General features: G+C 43.3%; 1 protein-coding gene across 3 annotated transcripts in view; it reads right to left on the reverse strand.

Annotated features, from left to right (window-relative positions):
• Positions 1–3,036: 3,036 nt before the first annotated feature.
• Positions 3,037–18,698, reverse strand: part of fgf12a (fibroblast growth factor 12a) — a 29,775-nt gene continuing 14,113 nt past the window's right edge. For all 3 annotated transcript variants that reach the window (XM_019855907.1, XM_019855906.1, XM_019855905.1), the window contains 3 exons: positions 15,629–15,732; positions 4,043–4,241; positions 3,037–3,665 (listed from right to left, as the gene is read on the reverse strand). In XM_019855907.1, the coding sequence (XP_019711466.1) occupies positions 3,550–3,665; positions 4,043–4,241; positions 15,629–15,732 (419 nt within the window). In that variant the 3' untranslated portion in view covers positions 3,037–3,549. The remainder of the gene's footprint in view (positions 3,666–4,042; positions 4,242–15,628; positions 15,733–18,698) is intronic.

Genomic DNA, 18,698 nt, shown 5'->3' on the forward strand with positions numbered 1-18,698 from the left:
GGGGGGAGGTGAAAAGTCAGAGGCTGACGGATGTAGTCCGACTGTAAGAGACCCACAACAACTGCCAGTCATCATTTGCGGCAAATAAATCACAGGGTGGCTTTGGTAACATAATCTTTATTCTGAAACAATTGCTAACTTCATTCAGATTGTGTTTTTTTGTTTTGTTTTTTTTTGTCATCATCAATGCATATTTATTTCACACAATTCATAGTGCATATACATGTGTGTTCCAATGCAGTGAAATCTGCAAACGTAAAAGTACAAATTAAAATCACGTACAATGAAAGCCTTTTGCTTCAACCATTCATTCGTCGACAAATCTTTTTTTTTCTCCACAAATGCTCTCAATCTGCTGTCAACAATTAGTACATCCAATGACATGCATCACTTTGCGTCTACATTTGCACCAATATAAACCTTTGTAGAAAATATACTTATGTGTTCATATATATATATATATATATATATATATAACTCTCATCGAATCTGGTCAAACGCCCGCAACAGTATACTTGCCACAAATATGGCTAACATGCTGGGCTAAAAAAAAAAAAGCATGATCATTTCAAGCAGTCCGTTCAAATAGGTTTCATATTATCATTGAAAAAAAATGCAAATAAAAAAAAAAATACCCAAGAATTGCACCTGTATTCTATGACTGTCATTCCCAGCATTCCCTCTTGCAAATGGGAATCCGGGCCACAATGAAAACAAGTATAATATTTACGAGAAAAAAGTAATGAGATCCCGAGATTAAAGTCAAGGTGTTAAGAGAAAAGTTAAAAAAAAAGTCACCAGGAAAAATAAATCTTGGTGTACGTGTGCAATTTAAAAAAACAAGGGGGAAAAAAAAAAGAGGAAAAACAACCCAGAAACAGGTACTGAGGAGGTGTCAATCATTTCTCATGCTGACTTCGGGAGCTTTGCTGAAAGAATGGTGGAAGATTTACTTCTGAAAAACGAAAGAAAAAAAAAAGGACCATCCATTGTTTGTCAATAATCAAAAGACAAGCAAACAAGCAGCACGAAGGAGCCTCAGGCAGCAAAAAGCATTCAGAAGTGACGCCGAATTAGCAACATTTCTGCTTGACATGTATGTTTATCACCTCGTTTGGATTTTTCATTGATTGTACATTCCAAAAATCAACATTTCAAACAGTTCACATTTCGTGTGATGCGAGCTCTGCATTACAAAGTCTTGCTGCAACTGTAGCAGCCGTACCTCAACCCCAGTTTGCAGTGGTGCCCTAAAAGTCCTTTTTCTACTTGAACTATTCTCCAATTAAATTCTTGTGAGAACAGGCTCTTCCCTACTCCTCACCACACAATCAAATTGTTGCATTATTTCCATTTTCACAATTCATAAAACCAAGTCATAATTCCCAACTTCAATGCCGTGTCCATGCTTGGCCTCACACCATCCAATTTCACAATATTTTCTAATTTATGTCCTACAAATGATGTCTTTTTGTTCGTGTGTCCATGCCGGCGCCATATAGTCACTCGTTGAACAAATAAATGCACTTCCATTCGATGGCAAAAGGTATAAGGAACCTGTGTGCCACACTTTGGCACACCAGAATGTTCAACTAAAGAGAACCACATTTCACACTGAGCAACAACATGTGTGACGAAATTGAGACAAGCTTATTATTTCAGTGAACAGTGTTCCCCCGGCTATTTCACAGACTTTCCGATAAACGCTTTGGATATTTTTTTCTTTAATTTTTTTTTTATAGTGCACAGGCAATTCGGAATTTAGAGTTGCGGCCCTTTAGTGGAGGACCTCGGTGTGCCGACATTGCAAAATTTCCCCCGATTGGCTCTGGAACGTATCCAACTTCACTGTCTCCACTTTTTGGTATGCCATGTGATTTTTTTCTAACTTGCTCACCCTTGGTTGGGAAAGACTGCTTCACTGGACCGACTAACACTTCCTGAGCCAGACATTAGACACACTAAATGGAGGACAGGGAATAAATTAATGTAACGCAAACAGCATTTACACGGCAGAGCAACCAGTTCGCTCAATGCAAAAACCTCTGCAGTTAGTTCATTGATCACAATGCCAGGCGAGGTTGTGCGGATGGGGACTCTGTTTTCACAATAAAACCTCACCCATTCCTTTCTCTCATTGCATCAAGGTCCATACGGTTATTTCAACCCGAACGTAACAAGTTAAGATTCATGAAGTGCAAATGCATTTTGGGCTGAACGTGTTACTGATGCTGGTCATCCCCCCCCTTTTTTGGAAGGCGAAATAATCTTTCCTGGAGCAGCTCATCTCAAACATACCATATTTTCTGCAGTAAAAGGCGCAGCTAAAAGCCTTCCATTTTCTTAAAAGCTCACAGCGCATCTTAAAATCCGATGCGCTTTGTGTATGGTCATTACGGTAATATTTCCACCCCCAAAATGGCTCCTTGCTCGCGACATGCTGACAACGCAGAGTTCAAACGTAAGGCGCTCGGTTACGCAATTGAACACGGAAATAGAACAGCGGCACGAGAGTTTAACGTTACCGAGTCAATGTTATAACTCGCTGTTGGTTAAGTGAACTGTGTCGCTGCTTTATTAAATACATTTTACTGACATCTGGTCGTTGTGTTGGTCATTCCTTGAGCGTAGCTCCATCTAGTGGATGCATTGTAGATTGCGTCTTATCATGCGGTGCGCCCAATGTATGAAAAACATTACAAAATAGGCCATTCATCGAAGGTGCGCCTCATAATCCAGTGCGCCTTTTGGTGTGGAAAATACGGTACTGTGGAATATTTCGTTTTCACTTGCTAGTTATAATATCTTAATACCTGCTCGACCCCGCTGTTTATATTGCTTCTGACGCCGCATGCGAGTTGTAGACGCACTGACAGTACACACCTGAGTTAATGACATCCCATCGTAAGCACTCCCGTGACTACATCATCAAATACATTCAGGCAGAGCGGCTCGTGTGATTCAAGATTCACCCACAAGGAAACATTTTGTGTAACTCAGTCCCACAAAGGAATTCTTCTTCTTCTTCTTCTTCTGTTTTTTAATAAGTTGTTACACTCACGGTCAGCTTCACAGCACATTGGTGTGTTGATGAACTTGTGATTATTGGCAAATCGAACACAAGATAGCATTTAGAAAATAATCCATATGAAAAGTGAGCACGTATTAAAGCTTTTTTTTTCTATGGAAATGAGAGATATTTGTTGTGAGGAGAGGCCTCTGATCCGTTGCGTATCATAGCTCTTTTTTTGCATAAAATATCAGTCAAGTCCTGATTGGAAATGTTTATAGATATAGATATAACTATATATAGAGAGAGAGAGTTTTCATCTGTGTCGTAGTAATTCTTCTAAAAGTTTTTTCACAGGCAAGAGTTCAGAGTTTGTCCCGTCTTGTCATGAGGGTACAGTAAGAGCTCCTCGATCGCCATGATAGCGACACAATTTCGTCGAGGAAGCGATGGTGCATTCGTTTTGGGGCGGGGCAGAAAGTTTCCTCAGGTCTCCCGTTCAGGCCACGCCCCTCAGCGGAAGCCCCTCCCGTTCATTGCTATGAGGAGTCCTGGTTGACTGCTTTGCCTCCGTTCATGGTGGGGGTCCCTGAGCTCTTGCGGGAGCGGTGCTTGTCCTCGATCTCGTGCAGCGACGGCTCGCGGTACATGCAGACTGAAGGGAGATGATCGTGGGAGGAGGAAATGAAGAAACGAGAATGGATGTGTGATGAAACAAAGTAAAGAGATAATTTAGGAACTTGTTAACTACAACAGACTAAAATGATAAGGATTTCATGTTAACTATTTTTTTTCCAAAATTCATTTCAAGCAAACACTTGGCATGATGGCATGATAAAATATAATGTGAAGTCCCAACAAGGGCACATTATCAATCGATCTTTACAACAAACACAGAACTAAGTCAACTTATTTAATAAGTCATATTTAATGTGATAAGTTAGGGTTTTTTTGTGTGTGTGAGTGTGTGTGTGTGTGTGTGTGTGTGTGTGTGGGTGTGCATGTGTGTGTGTGTGTGTGTGTGTGTGTTACCTTCAATGGGCCTGGGTACAAAGTGAGAAGAAGGTTTGGTCTTCTTGACCCGATTGCCTTTCATGACTTGACCTTCCTTGGTGAGGCCGAGGAACCAGGCCCGGCCCGACTCCTGCTGTCGGTACACAGTGGACGAGTAGATCACGTAGTAGTTCTCGAAAACGGACTCCTTGAATTTGCACTCCGGCGTGAACATTTCCTTTGAGAGCAGAATAACATACAGCACTGTCAATATAGTTATCACACAACAATGTGTCTTCGCTATGAGCTGAAACGGGAATGGTCCAAACTTTTTCCTCCGCTTCTGAGTACAGCAATAATATTAGTCATTGTAGAGGATAAAGAAAATATTTCTGGGAATAATGTTATCTTGTCTGTCTACATTTGCTGCAGCCCCGTTTGTGTTCAGAAGGGTAACAACACTGCCGCATAGATGCTAAAAGTTAGCCCGTGTTGCATCTTCAGAGAGCAGAGGCCCTGTGGTTGCTTGAAATACACCATGTGAAATTCTCTTTGTTTTATGTTTCGTCTGACAGTAACCTTCTGCTGAGAGTGGCAATAAATACCTTGTAGCCTCTTGTTGGAAGACGATTTCCTTTTTATATCTGCCGAGCTGCTGCTTGTTCTGAAGCGGGTTGAGTCACCTGTCGCCATACAGCGCTCATACGTCCGGTGGCATGTGAAGGGACCACGTCTCGCTATTTTGAAAATTGCTATATCACAGCTTTCGGTGAAAGGAGATGATGCTAACCACTCCTCCACTGTTACTACCCGAGATAACCCCAATGTATATTTAGTTGTGGTCATAGTAGTAGTAGACTAATTAGAATAGAAGTCAATACAAAAGTGGGAAATTCATTTGAAGTGGAAAAAGTGCCCGTTTCACTTCCTTGCTCAAAATGGGCTCCCACCCCTTGCATGTCCTTGTGAATTCAAACAAAATATGATGCTCTTACTAAGATAACGGGCAACGATGGAAGATTAGTATCGCTCCGCATCATTATCAAAGCGGCACGTCAAAGAGAAAGTCAGCGACGCAGGAAAGATGGGGAGGACGTGACATCGGCTGTATTCTACATAAATGCCATGACAGAGCGGAGGAGCAAATAAGGATCTATGTTATGCTTGCGTTATCACAGTCTTTGTGTGACCGTGTGTATCAAATTCCCCTCTCTGTATGTATGTCATCCCACCAGTACCCGGATTCTACCGTCCTGGCAACGCAATTGTGGAACTATACAGCGTGTGCTACTTTTGTGTCCAACTAATACCGGGACAGAAGAGCTGTTTGTGTACTGCGGTCAGTTTTTACGACGCCTTGGCGAAGGTTCAGTCCTGAAAAACTTCTCTTTCACCTTCTCCCGGGAGTTTCCGCCCCATCCTACTCCATCACTACGGCTTTCCCACGCCCTCAGGATGACTCCTATTCACTGTTGCCACTGTCTCACCGTCATCACCCTGACTCTAGTTGGCTACGAAATACTCCCAAGTATCCATTCCATAATACCCCCCCCCCACACACACACATACAAGAAATAGACCCTGTAAAAGACATTTTCTAGACTGTCTTCCATTAGGGTTGCCGGTGATCCTAGTTACTTTGGGCCAGAGATGGAGTGCATCCTGGATTGGTTGCCAGCCTTCTTTTTTTTTTTTTTTTTTTTTAAAGATCAAATGTATTTTGAATTGGCTGTTACATTTGTTACGGCATTCATCAGCGATACATTTACAATCACGGCAAAACAAGTGACCAAAAAGTCGGCCCCTCATGAAAACTAGTTGAAGAACCCCACTACAACCACGAACAGCTCAGTCGGTTTCATCACACCAATCCGTATGCAGCGGCAGCTAAAGCGTCCCTAAAACACGTGAGTAATTGAAAAAAGAAATGTGACTTTTTGTTTCTTTGTGAGTTTCATGTATAGATGAAACAAGGAATGGTCAAAGTTATTGATCAATCTTGAAGAATTGATTGCTGATGATGGATTTACGACTGGGCTCTCACTCCAGCCCATTACAAAAAAAATATCTGAAGGGAGTTATATTTTTGTGTAAATCACTTATTTTTTTCTTTAATTTTTTTTTTTTTTTTTTAAATTGAGCTAAGTAAATGTAGAAGTTGCAGTTTAGATCTGTTGTTGAAGTCTGGACTTTAGTCTGGTCATTTTGGTTTAGTGTGCTCCCCACTGGCCAGGTATGGCTACTGCATTTAGAGGTGTGCTTTCCTTGATGGGGTCAAGGGTTAAAAGCAAGATGGCCGCCTGAAGTCAGGTGTGTAGACGGTAAGCTAAGCATGTCAGCAGGCCTGTTGGTTTTTGAAAAGGTTTTCCAAAGATTTATTTGAAAGCATTTTTGAGAGTCGACATTATTTCAAGCTTGAAAGATCAGTAGAGTTCATTCATTATCAACTCAACTCCCTATTCAACATCCACAATTTGACTCCTGACCTCCTCGCCTGGACAAAAAAAATGGTGAGTAAGTGCATTGAGTGTCCATGCCCTTTGACTTACAGACATCGAAATTTGGCAGGGGGATGGCACAAAACAAAACAGCGATTTTGCTATGCTTGCCACAATACGGCGGTGGCAGAATCATCTCTGAACAGCAGTCAGCCCATGCATCAACGGATTTATCTTCTTGAAAATATACCCCAGCTTTCCTCTTTATCTGAACCAGAAACCTTGAAAATGAGAAGTTATATTTGTGCAGATGGATGTAGTTCATGCAGAACAGAGGCTTTGGTTTTATGGAGACTTGTCTCAATTTATAGGGGACATATTATGGAAAATTGATTTTTTAATGGCTTGTATACAAAAAAAAAAAAAGTTGGCTCTGTAGTGCCTGTCCAACCACGTAAATCTTTTGCTATCTGCCTAGTTCTGGAAATGTGTCTGTGACAGAGCTGTTCTGCGCTTCTGACCCACTGCTATGTCATCGTGGGGCTAATTTAAATAATAACTCCACCACCATGATGGTTCTCCGCCCATGACATGGCAACAGCAGTAGATTCTGCTTTTGGTGTTGGTGACGCTCGGTGGGGCAGATTTGTGTTTGGTGATGTCCCGCACTCTTTCGTTATCTTAAGCAGACACCTTGAAAATGAGTCCGGTTATATTTGTGCAGATAGCCGTAGCCATGCAGAACAGCCGGAATGATTCTACAAAGCCTAATCTCATTTTAAAGCGGGTTTTGTGTACGTGTCGGCGTGTGTGCGAGCGCGCGTTTTGTGTGTGGGTTCGCAATATCTCCGGCAGGTTTCTGTGCCCTTTTTTAAAGTCGTCCAATTCCAATTCCAGCTGGAGGTGGTCATTTATGATGTTGTCAGTGCGTGCCTGCTGCATGTGCGGTTGTTGATGTGTAAAGCCACAGAAAGTCGAGCTGGTTAAAAAAACACAAAAAACGACAGGTTGGGGATGTGACTTTGACAGTTTTTTTTTTTATTTTTTTTTTACACCTGTTATATTTGATCAACGATGCACAAGTGATTAAAAAAAATTATGTAGGTTTTCAGTTTAACAGTCCATAGTGTAATTCACCGATTCATGTTCGGATTAGAGATTTATTAAGGGTAATGCTGTAAAATAAATGAACTGATAAATAGCTTGGGGGATCCAAGTCTGTGATATATTCCTGGTTTAAACTACGTACAGACGAGGCATTCATAACCATGTTTGGGATGGTGCCAAATAATGAGCAGTTTTCCGCTATTTTGATTCCTGACTCATGAAGCCTTAATGGTGTTTTTGACCACTTGGGGGCAGTACAACAAAGTGTGAACACATTCATTCCCATAATTAAATACAGCAAAAGAAATAAAACTCCATCTCTATTTCGGAGATGAGATAAACTCACCAGCTAATGGCGTTGCTTATCTGTGTGTATTCATCTCATTTGGTGTTGCAAAGTGTGGACTAATTAAAAATAAAGGCCGCCATATGTCGTCTAAAGAGAACGTGTGCCTGCGCGTGTGTATGTGTGTGTGTGTTTATGTGTGCGCACGCACTGTGCTCACACAGCATTTCACAGTTCAGCAACAGCTTGAGTCACTGCCCGTTGATTCCGAAAAAGACACAAGTGTGCAAGGCAAGCACCGTAAAAGGACTTTCGGAAGGTGAGGTCACTGAGGTCAGCGCTGTATGGACACCTCTGGTGGGTCAGCAGGACAAGTTATCGGGGGCCTATGCAACGGACCGTCAAAGTGCAGAAGTTTCTATCTGGGCTGGGGCTCAGCGGGTCACGTCCTGCCTGTCTGGCGGCGAGTGCATTTGTGTGTGTGTGCGCATGCTCGTCGTGCATGTGTGTGTAAGGCAGACAATGACACAGTGCACACCATCAGGCCCTTCTTCATCTGTTACGAGCCCAAATCAGGTCAAGCACATTACAGCAGTGCTTCTCAAACTGGGGTCCGCAAGCCCTAATTTGGTGGTGGTGGGAGGGGGCAAAAACTAATGTGCAATAAATGATTTAAAAAAAAAAATCTGCCTTTTCATTGCTGCACTAAGCACAGTTTATATTTATCTTTTTTATATTTCATCTCAAAATGAAAACAGTCTGGCCGTTCATTATAATATGAAATTTTGATCATCTCAAAATGAAAACAGTCTGGCCGTTCATTATTTAGTGGAAATGTGTTTTTTTTGTCTTCTGTATTGAAAACTGCTCTTTAACCAAGCAAAAAAAAAAAAAAAAAAAATCTATTCATTTTTTTCAGTAGGTTATCCGAATAGCAGCTTATCCGATCGCCGCAGCCCGAGTCTGAACGTAGCATCACACGGCAACATCACAGCTACTTATTAGCTCTTCCATGATGTTATGCATTTTATGTTCATGTTAAGCTAGCACTTTCCTGAGACAAAGGTATGTGGTGTGTCACCGTTTCGGGTTTAGTTTGATCATAAACTTGAAGCAGGAGTGGCAATAAACAGAATTGTTCACTGGCGGCCTTACCGCTGCTCGTTGTTACGTTTGCGCCGACCCCCATCGAGTGCTTTTGCGCACAATGCAAAGCAAACCAGTCAAGCAAGAATAAATTCATCAATTGGGTCACTCAAACTAAGTCAAGGTGCCACTGTATGAAACTAAATGTTATTTAATTCACTTCAGTGACAGTCAAAATGTTCACCATATAACAATTCTCGTGGCATTTAGGACAACGCGTGTGAAGATGTGTTTTAATTGGAATAAGGATAAGATGGAAGTCCTTGGGAAAATGTATCTCCCGTGAAGGATACCCAGACCAAAAAGTTTCCGAAATCCCTGGCAATAAGTCACAAGTATGAGAGCACTTAAATATTCTTCAGGAGCTGTCACGCCACAGACAGCCCCCCCCCCCCAAACTACACAGCCGCAAGGACATCACCCCATGAGTTTGGCTTTGAGTGTGTTCCGTGTGGAGAGAAAAAAAAAAAAAAAAGCTCTGGGGAATGATAAGGGCAGAATGTAAGTGACTTTGAAGTCTGACGGCGCACCTTGTTTGCAGATGAGTGAGTGAGGAAAAATGAGGTGAGGTCGCAGTCTCTCATTAATGAAATCTCCTTCATGGAATTACATGAAGCGCCGAAGCAGACAATGAAGAGGAATCAACACCCAAAAAAAAGAGTGCAGCGCATTCACACTTGCATGCCGAATGCTTCGGCGACAGAGTTGCTTTGTCTGAGAGGAATACATAAGGAAGCATCGTTGTTAGTGCTACAAAATAGGGGTGGGGGTGGGAGGGGGGCACATTTTTGGGCTAAGAAACAGAAGACTGATTGCAAAAATGCATGTAAGGGCCAGCTTGGAATTGCAGTTTTTTGTTGTCTTGCATACAATACGCTGCATTTGCAGTATATACTTTTTTTGCGATATTTTTGTTTGTGTGTGTGTGTGTGTGTGTGTGTGTGTGTGTGTGTGTGTGTGTGTGTGTGTGTGTGTGTGTGTGCCTTGGCTCAATAAATGTTCGGAAACGCTGTCCAAATAGTTTTTGTCGACTCTGCCACATGTGGGCAGAGTCAAAGGCTGATGACCGTTCCGAGGATTCACCATGATAAAGAGTGTGTGTGTGTGGGGGGGGGGGGATGTTAATTGCTGCGCGTGGCTTTAATTTACATCCCATATATATTGGACTGAGAATTGGCTGGTACTGCTCACGAATGCCATTAAATGTTTCAACTGGAAGAGAAAGAAAATGCTTAGGGAACAGACTATGGACTGGATGTAAATGTTCGAATATTATTAATTCCCTATGCAGTTGAATGTCACTATCTCGGGGGTTCTTAGCTGAGGGTCGTGAGATAAAATGTTGAGGGGAGCTGAAGAGTGGGTTTGGCAGCTGTGCCCCTCTCTCGCACCAAAACGAATGAGAGGAGTCGCTTCTGTTGGTGGCGCATCAAGTCAGCTGTGTTCACACCCACAATGGCGCAAACCCCCCATTTTAAACTGTGCCAAGTGATATGCAGCTGCTAAAATACCCAAACAACGTCTTGGCTGCCACTGTGCAGATTTAGACCATGCCTTGCGCCAGTTGTGCGCCGAATAGTAAATAGGGACTCTCGTGTCGACTTAAGTCTTGGCTGCTATTTTAGTAAATGCAGCAAAAGTGCACCACGTGAAGCTCAAGTTTCAATTCATGGGCACAATAAGTGTTACAGTAAGAAACAAATTTTGCTGGACGATTTAAGTAGAAATGATCACGAACCCGGAACAGAAGGTATAAAAACTGAATCTGACTATTGCCCAAAATGGCGAACTACCACTCCACCCACATATAATCACATGAGTCAAACAAATACGACAATCAATCATCAGATTCATTACCCAACTTTTATTTTCCCTGTGTTTAATGTTCCCGTTTTCTCGATGATTTCACACCTTTATCCGCATGAATTGCGTCTGCGATTATTGAGTGACTTGTGCGAGAGGCGAGCGGCGATGTCGTTTGGCAGATGAAGAGTCACGAACAACGGCGAGATGTAATGGATATGAAACGGGGCTGCCAGCAGAACTGTGCTGAACGCACTCAGGAGCCTAATCGGTGTTCGCGACAGGTGTTCTTTGGCTTTGTACGAGGCTGCGGAGCCTTCTGGAAGGAGTTCCATTTGAATTTGAGCCCGAGCCATGAATGTACCTTAAAAGACTTAGCCGTCAAGAAAATCCCCAGCGCTGGCATGGACTCCCTAAATTGCTCACTGATATTGCGTCAAGAATTCATGTCAGATATGGTCTCGACTGATATATTCTCTCACACCACGTTTTCCCTCTTACTTCCCACCTTTATGTTTATCTTCCCTCGGTCTGACTCCAAAGAGTCAGCATGCGGTTGCGTGATGACCTTGCTGACGACCTTCCACAGAAGACTGAGATGATAAATGACACCGAAACCACAAACACGTGCTAATATCTCCGTTGGTCAAGAAGGGAAAAAGCTACCAAGGCAAAAAAATATAGATATATTATTTTAAAAATAATCAACAAATAAATATATAAATGCTTTTTTTTTTTTTTTAATCTGAAATTTTTTTGGGGGGGATATAATATTTATTGCATACTTGGCCCGTAATTTGTCATTAATAAATGAAGAAAAAAATTGTTTGAAGCATTTCTCATGAAATCTGGAGATCTCACCAATAGCTTTTTAGACTGAAAACTAAGAGCCTATAAAATATGTCAGACAAAGCAGCATTTTGTGAAGGTATTTTGCCTTTTTTTTTCTTTTTTTTTTTTAAACCTTGAACAAAACTCAACCACTCTCTCTCACCTTCCACAACTTTGACTCACTCCCCTTTTTAGGACCTTCAGTGAAGGTTTTGCTCTTGACGTGTCATTTATTTCTGTGACATAAATAAGAAGCAGTGAATTTCATCCCCCAGTTAAATAAAAAGAATATAGGAGCGGTTAATCTAGATGGATGGATGGTTAGTCCGAGCTCGATGGGTCGCTGGATAGCGATCGATGGTGTAGCCCAGCTCATCGGCAAGGAATAATCCACCACTGTGCAAAAGTCTTGGGCCACTCTCAAGCTGTTGTTTTGCGCATGCCGTCACAAGCACATGGACCTAGAAGCGAGTCAGTAACTGTCCTACATACATTACGTCTACACAGCTACAGTATGTTCCCAAAATATCGATTTTTTTTTTTTCATCAGGTATCCTTTACATAGTTCTTGCATCAACAAAAACTAAACGTTCCTGAAGTTGTGGTGAGGAACGGAGAATTGCTGCTCCCGACAATTTTTTTTTTTTTTTAATTCAAAATCAATAGAATTGTGGCTTCCACTGATGGATGGATGGATAACTTGAGCTACATAAGACAGCGATGAATAGAGACAGAATGACACAAAGATATGGAGAGAGTGAAGGCTATCGATATATAATTTGGATAATTATAGAGCTGGATGGATGGAGAGAGAGAGAGAGAGATACCTGGATTAGATAACAGCTTGATAGCTAGAGAGGGAGTGCTGATTCTTGCTGTACTAGGCAACAGCAAACTAGGTCATATTGAGAAGAATTTATGAATAATGGAGGGGGTATTTTCATTTTCACACACGCACTAACGGGGCTAAAACACTCCGCACAAGCATTATCAACCGCGCTCACCCACAGCCTCATCAGCAAAAGCCTCAACGGGGCTCGAGCCAATCAACGCTGACCACTTAAACTGATGAACACCGGAGGGGCGGAAAAAAAAAAAAAAAAAAGTCAGCGACTACCTTAATGGCTTCCCAAATCTCCCGTCGCCACGTCTTGTAAGCGGCAGTGACGGAAGCGTGAGCAAAATAAGAGGAGATCCCTCAATCATGACCTCCCAGGAGAGAAACTGCTGTTTACGTGGGGAGATTTTTGGGAAAGAAAGATGAAATAAAAAAAGCGCATAGAGGGGCGTGGCATGAAGAGCTTGTCAGAGAGAGAATGGCACGGGCAAACAACAAGTTGCATTGAAAGTAAAACGTGAGGGGCTTATTTTATGGCCATTTATGGCGCCGTGTGGACTACTTATTGATTTATGTGTCGACAGGAGGGTGGCCCGGTGGTCCAGCGGTTAGCACGTCGACCTCACAGTACGGAGGTTCAGGGTTCAATTCTGGCTCCGGCCTCTCTGTGTGGAGTTTGCATGTTCTCCCCGGGCCTGCGTGGGTTTTCTCCGGGTACTCTGGTTTCCTCCCACATTCCAAAAACATGCGTGGCAGGCTGATTGAACACTCCAAATTGTCCCTCGGTGTGAGCGGATTGTTGTTCGTCTGTGTGTGCCCTGCGATTGGCTGGCGATCGGTTCAGGGTGTCCTCCGCCTACTGCCTGAAGACAGCTGGGATAGGCTCCAGCACCCCCCCGCGACCCTTGTGAGGATGAAGCGGATCAGAAAATGGATGGATGGATGTCGACAGTATGTCGTGAAAGTGACAACGCAACAGATTTCTAATATTGTTTATTGGAGGACAAATTAATTCATTGCTTGTGTTTATGAACCATATAGGAAGAGGACCTTGAAAAAAAAATAATAAGGGCAGAGCTAATCGCAATCACAATACTGAGGGAGGAAAAAAAAAAAAATCACAATAGATTTTTCAAAATCACTCAGCCCTACTAAATTCTCCGACTGCCTCAGTATAACCTGTACTGCTGAATCATTGGCGATCCATATGCTAATTCGGTCCACCGATGAGCAGCGTACGAGGCTCAGAAGTCCAGCTCTTGCATTCTGCCCACTGATCCGTGCTTATTTCCCATGTTTCCCATCCCAGCGACTTCACCAAAGTGCATTTGGCTCGTGTATTGTCATTAAAATCCACTTTCTACCGTCACGACAAACAGAAAAAAAAAAAAAAAAAAAGAAACACACACACCCACACTCCTTTTTGACAAACATTTCCACTCCATGGCCACAAAGGTCAAAATTGCATTTGGCGGGCCATAAAAAAGATCGTTAAGAGGATGAATGGAGTGTCGTGGCTGTTAGGCTGAAAGCTGCCATTTGACACCAGGGCACCGCTCAGCTTGTAATTCATAAAAATCACGAGGCCGCCGGACACAAATGATGCCTTCATGAACGGGGGGGGTGGTGCACGCGGGGCACGGTTGACACTACGCGCCCAATTTGGCATCATTTCGATGAATCACGTGACGGCCCCGGGTGCTATTTAACATTAATTAGACCGGCGAGCGGTGGGAGGTGATCACTGTGAGCTTGTTTAGGAGTCTTAAGTTATGAATGAAATCAGTCTAGCCAGATGAGTCACGTTTTGCACATCGACGTCCTTGTCCGAACCCGCAAGGGCTCATGAGTCAAGCTCGGATTGGGAAAGGATACAAATTTGTTGGACGTTGCGCCGCGAGAGAAAAATGGACGCCATCTGGACCTGTCTCGCTTGTGATAAAACCGCTGCCTGATCAGTACACGCGACCAAAACACACACTGGTCTGTCCTTCAAACACCTTATGGCGATTTTGACATTTTAAAAAGAAGTCAGCTAGATGGGATGCGGGGGCAGGAGGCGGGGTCACGCAACCCCCTCGTTCCTTCATTTTCTGTTATTTCCATCTGAGTTAAGCGCCCCCGACGCTGGAAGTTAGTTTATAAGCATGTTCACTCGGGATAAGTTCCCGTGTCTCCCGTCTCTGCGCATATGCCAGCTTTTCACTTCCCCTGCATGTCAAACATTCCAGAGGCACGTTTTCCGCCTCGCAGTAACTGGCAGCGAAATTAAATTTGACATCCGTGACTCTTTCCACCCCCGCCCGGCGATGGGCTACCCACACTCTCCCCGCTCGCTCCTCGCATCTTACGCCGCATAAGAAATCTCTTTTCGCATGATATTCACTCCCCCGCTTCTGTTCATTTCTGGAACCCGGTGGAAGAAATATTCCGGCGACGTGTGGGATTTGGTGCGTAAAAAGTCAAAGTATCTTTGGCTGATAATAATTCCTGAAATTTAAATTGATGACAAGCGGTATGAACGATGGATGGATGTAATGGCATCGCAGCGAAGAAATTTCTCAATGTCACACCAAAGTTGCTAATAGCCTCCCGGAGTTGCAACGATGTCATAATGTCCATTTTTAATATCCTCAATTCCTTTCTTTTGAGAGCAAATTTAGCTTTGCAACGGCGTCCCAATTTCTCAATGTCACACCTAAGTTGCTAATAGCCTGCCGGAGTTGCAACGATGTCATCATGTCCATTTTAATATCCTCAATTCCTTTCTTTTGAGAGCAAATTTAGCTTTGCAACGGCGTCCCTCTGCCTGCTCTCACAGATATAAACTACCCCCCATCCAAATTATGTTCTGTATATCCAGCAGCAACCGAGTGGAACGTTTCTTTTGCGGATAAACTCCACGCTGGGGTCCATAAGACCAGAGCCGGCAATTTGAAACAATGAGTCCTGAACTCAATGTCGAATTAAATGTAAAACATGCGCCATGCTGCCTGATCAACAAAGTGGGAGGATAAGTGGTTCACAACAACACAATAACAGTACATCACAAGGGCTCTTGTGCTAATGCTGGATATTCATCAAAGAGGATGGAACAAAACGTGTGCGGAATGCAGAAATGCCGGTCTCACACACACACACACACACACACACAGAGTGGAAAATGTGGGTCTTACCGAGCTGTAGAGCATGCCCTCGCCGTTCATGCCGATGTAGAAGCCACTCTTCACTCCCTGGATGGCCACCACTCTCAGACCCACGGGAATAAGATTAAACAGGGCTGCACCGGCAAAGTCAGTTGTTGCGGCGGAAGGCACGCGTACAAAAGAGACAAAAGGGAAAGAAGAAGAAGGATTTAGTTTTCACTTAACTCTCAGAGGCATGAGAATGTCTGATCTGTCTCTCCGGGCTGCCTTTCTGGCGCTCTGGCAGCAGTTAAGTGAACGGCAAGAAGAAGTGAACAACGGGAGGCGCAGCTTCTTGACAGAGCGGCATTCAAGTAAAGGTTTTAGGGAATCTGGCTTTATGGCTCAACGGTAATGTTTGAAGGGGAAATTGAACCTGCAACATTCGATGTGTTTTATAATGAAGACAAATGACGGGCACGGACCGAGTGATGGCGTTGCACTGAAAACTCCAGTAGACTTCGAGAATGCAGCGTTAGAAATGAAAGCAAACGTAAAAACGAAATCTAAGGGTGACAGTTTCAGTTGCACTTTTGATGGTACGTTGAGTTGTGTCAAAGTATAATGCGTTAGCGTTTAGCATGTATGTTCAGGGTTTGGCATCTTTACCTTTCTATTTTTTTAATCTCAAATCATCCCTCCCCATTGACATGAATGGAAAAGCCCTTAATCTGTCCCATGATCGTCCCATTCATTGACTGCACTTGTGCATTTTGGCGACAGACACTCTACGCGCTTTGCTTTATAGCCACAATACATTGGAAATGATGACGATAGTTAAGTCATCTGCGATATTGCAAAAATCCTGATTTTTTTTTTTTTTTTCCCCCACTGGCCGACAGTCCGCCACTCATGAAAATTTCAACCCGGTGTGCTGTGGGCTTACTCAGAAAAAAAAACAGGGTGTTGCTGTTGAGTGAAATGGGTGGGAATCTTCTTCTTCTTCTCCTTTCGGCACGTCCCTTTTCAGGGGTCGCCACAGCGAGTCATTAATTCCCATCCGTCCCTGCAAACCGCCCTATCAACTCGCATGTCCGTCTTGGCAAAAGTTTTACGCCGGATGCCCTTCCTGACGCAACCCTCCCCATTTCTCCGGGCTTGGGACCGGCACCGGGGAACAGTGTACCCCCAGGGGAGGGCACTGCTCCCCAGCGGCTGGGTTAAATGGGTGGGAATAAAATTATAAAATATTAATTGCATTCACAACTTAATGCACAGGTGTCAAACTCAAGGCCCGGGGGCCAGATCTGGCCCGCCACATCATTTTATGTGGCCCGCGAAAGCAAATCAAAGATGTCAACTTTCAGGATGCTTGCTGAAATCTCTACCCAAATTTCAAATTCTCATTTGTAATAAATAAGCGCGATACTGTTAGCATTTTCTTGTTACCAAACTCCTCATCACAGTAACTTAAAACACTCGGTGAATAAACCGCTATTCTTGACTTCTTAAAACTCATTCAGTACCAGCCAATTCTAAACCAAGTTTGAAAAGACATAAAAACGTCTTTGGGAGTGAATGAGTTAGGAAACTGAAATTAAAATCTGTCCCGCGACAAAAATGAGTTTGACACGTCTGACTTAATGTGACCAAGCAGATGCTAATGCAAAAAAATGCCCATTGTCGCGCTGTGTTCTTTCTCCGTTTCTTTTGTTTTGTTAATACTCTCACATCTCTTTTGTACTTAGGAAAATAAAGATGTTATTTTTTTTTTAATGCCTGCATCATTAATCCACTGTTTTATGATGGAATCAGTTTGAGATTGAAGAAAAAAAAAAAATTCCCTGATGGAAAATGACCAAAAATTTGCAGTCAACTGACCAGACAAAATGGATTGTCTTCCCAAACATGAACTTAAATTAGTTCCTGTGTAGCAGTAGTCAGCCGAAATTATCTGTCCCCCTGCCCGACTGGTACTTGCGTACTCTTAAGTAAGCCTGTGATGGCTTAGGTTGCGCGATTGGACAAGATATATGCTAATATGTCGGCCTCTTGTATCAGACAGGATTATTCAGTCAAGTACAAGACTCCCAAAATATCTTAGAGTGCAAAATGTGCTACACAAAAGAATATCCACAAGCTATATACATCAGCACAAACTAACGCAACCGAAAGACAGCACTCGGGCATTTAGCTATTGTGCTTTATCACACGAATGTCGACGAGTCTTGATCAGATTTGACTGACTCTGCAACATAAGCAAGGCGCCTCTGAATCGTTATCGCACTCGGTAATCACCGAATGCCGACTGGTTCCCGGAGCGCCGCACTAAAAAAAAAAAACAAAAACAAATCAGAGATGAGCAGAATTTACTGACGTCCGAACACCAAATCCTGTTCTAACCGCCGCATCATGCGCCGCTGTTAAATCCTCGTAAATCACAGCGACATGCCCCACGATGACAGCACATTTGAATATTGAAATCCTCGCGGAAGGCACTCATGAAGATGACCTAAACACTCCTTGAGGATGTTGATCACAGCGAAGATAAGAAAAAAAAAAAGTGGTTATTAGAAATTCTCATTATCCCGGTCGTTGGTTATCTGGAAATGTCACGCTGGAAGCAATTTAGCTTCTTGGCCATTCATGAACATAGCCCATAGTCATTGTTATCTCTGTGGCGACTAACTGCGAGGACATGACGATGACTTTCATGGACTTTGCTTTCCGGATGGCGTGTGAAGGGGACATATCTCGATGCACTGCAGGTTTCCCTTGTATTGTGTCGATCTGATTGTCCGGCGAGTGTTGATGGGGAAGGAACATCAGATAAGGCTGGCGGGGACGAGGGCGGACGTGCCGACGCAAGACTGTCCTCCGAGGAGATTCGATTTCGTTCAATAAATATCGACGGATGCTCAGGACCGTCGATGGTGGAAATGTGGCCCCCCTCGGGCAACTGACGCAGCGGATTCACACGGGCAACTGTTGTAGTCATGTATATCCTTGAGACAGGCATAGGGGTCCGCTGGCGTCCTAAATTCTTAACTCTCGGTTGACTGAATCGTTTTATTTCTCCCGGCGGCCCTTGGTTACCCTCTATCTTTCTCGCTGCAAACTC

The sequence above is a fragment of the Hippocampus comes genome, unplaced genomic scaffold (assembly GCF_001891065.2).
Source record: "Hippocampus comes isolate QL1 unplaced genomic scaffold, H_comes_QL1_v1.1 scaffold114, whole genome shotgun sequence".
Classification (NCBI taxonomy): Eukaryota; Metazoa; Chordata; class Actinopteri; order Syngnathiformes; family Syngnathidae; genus Hippocampus; species Hippocampus comes.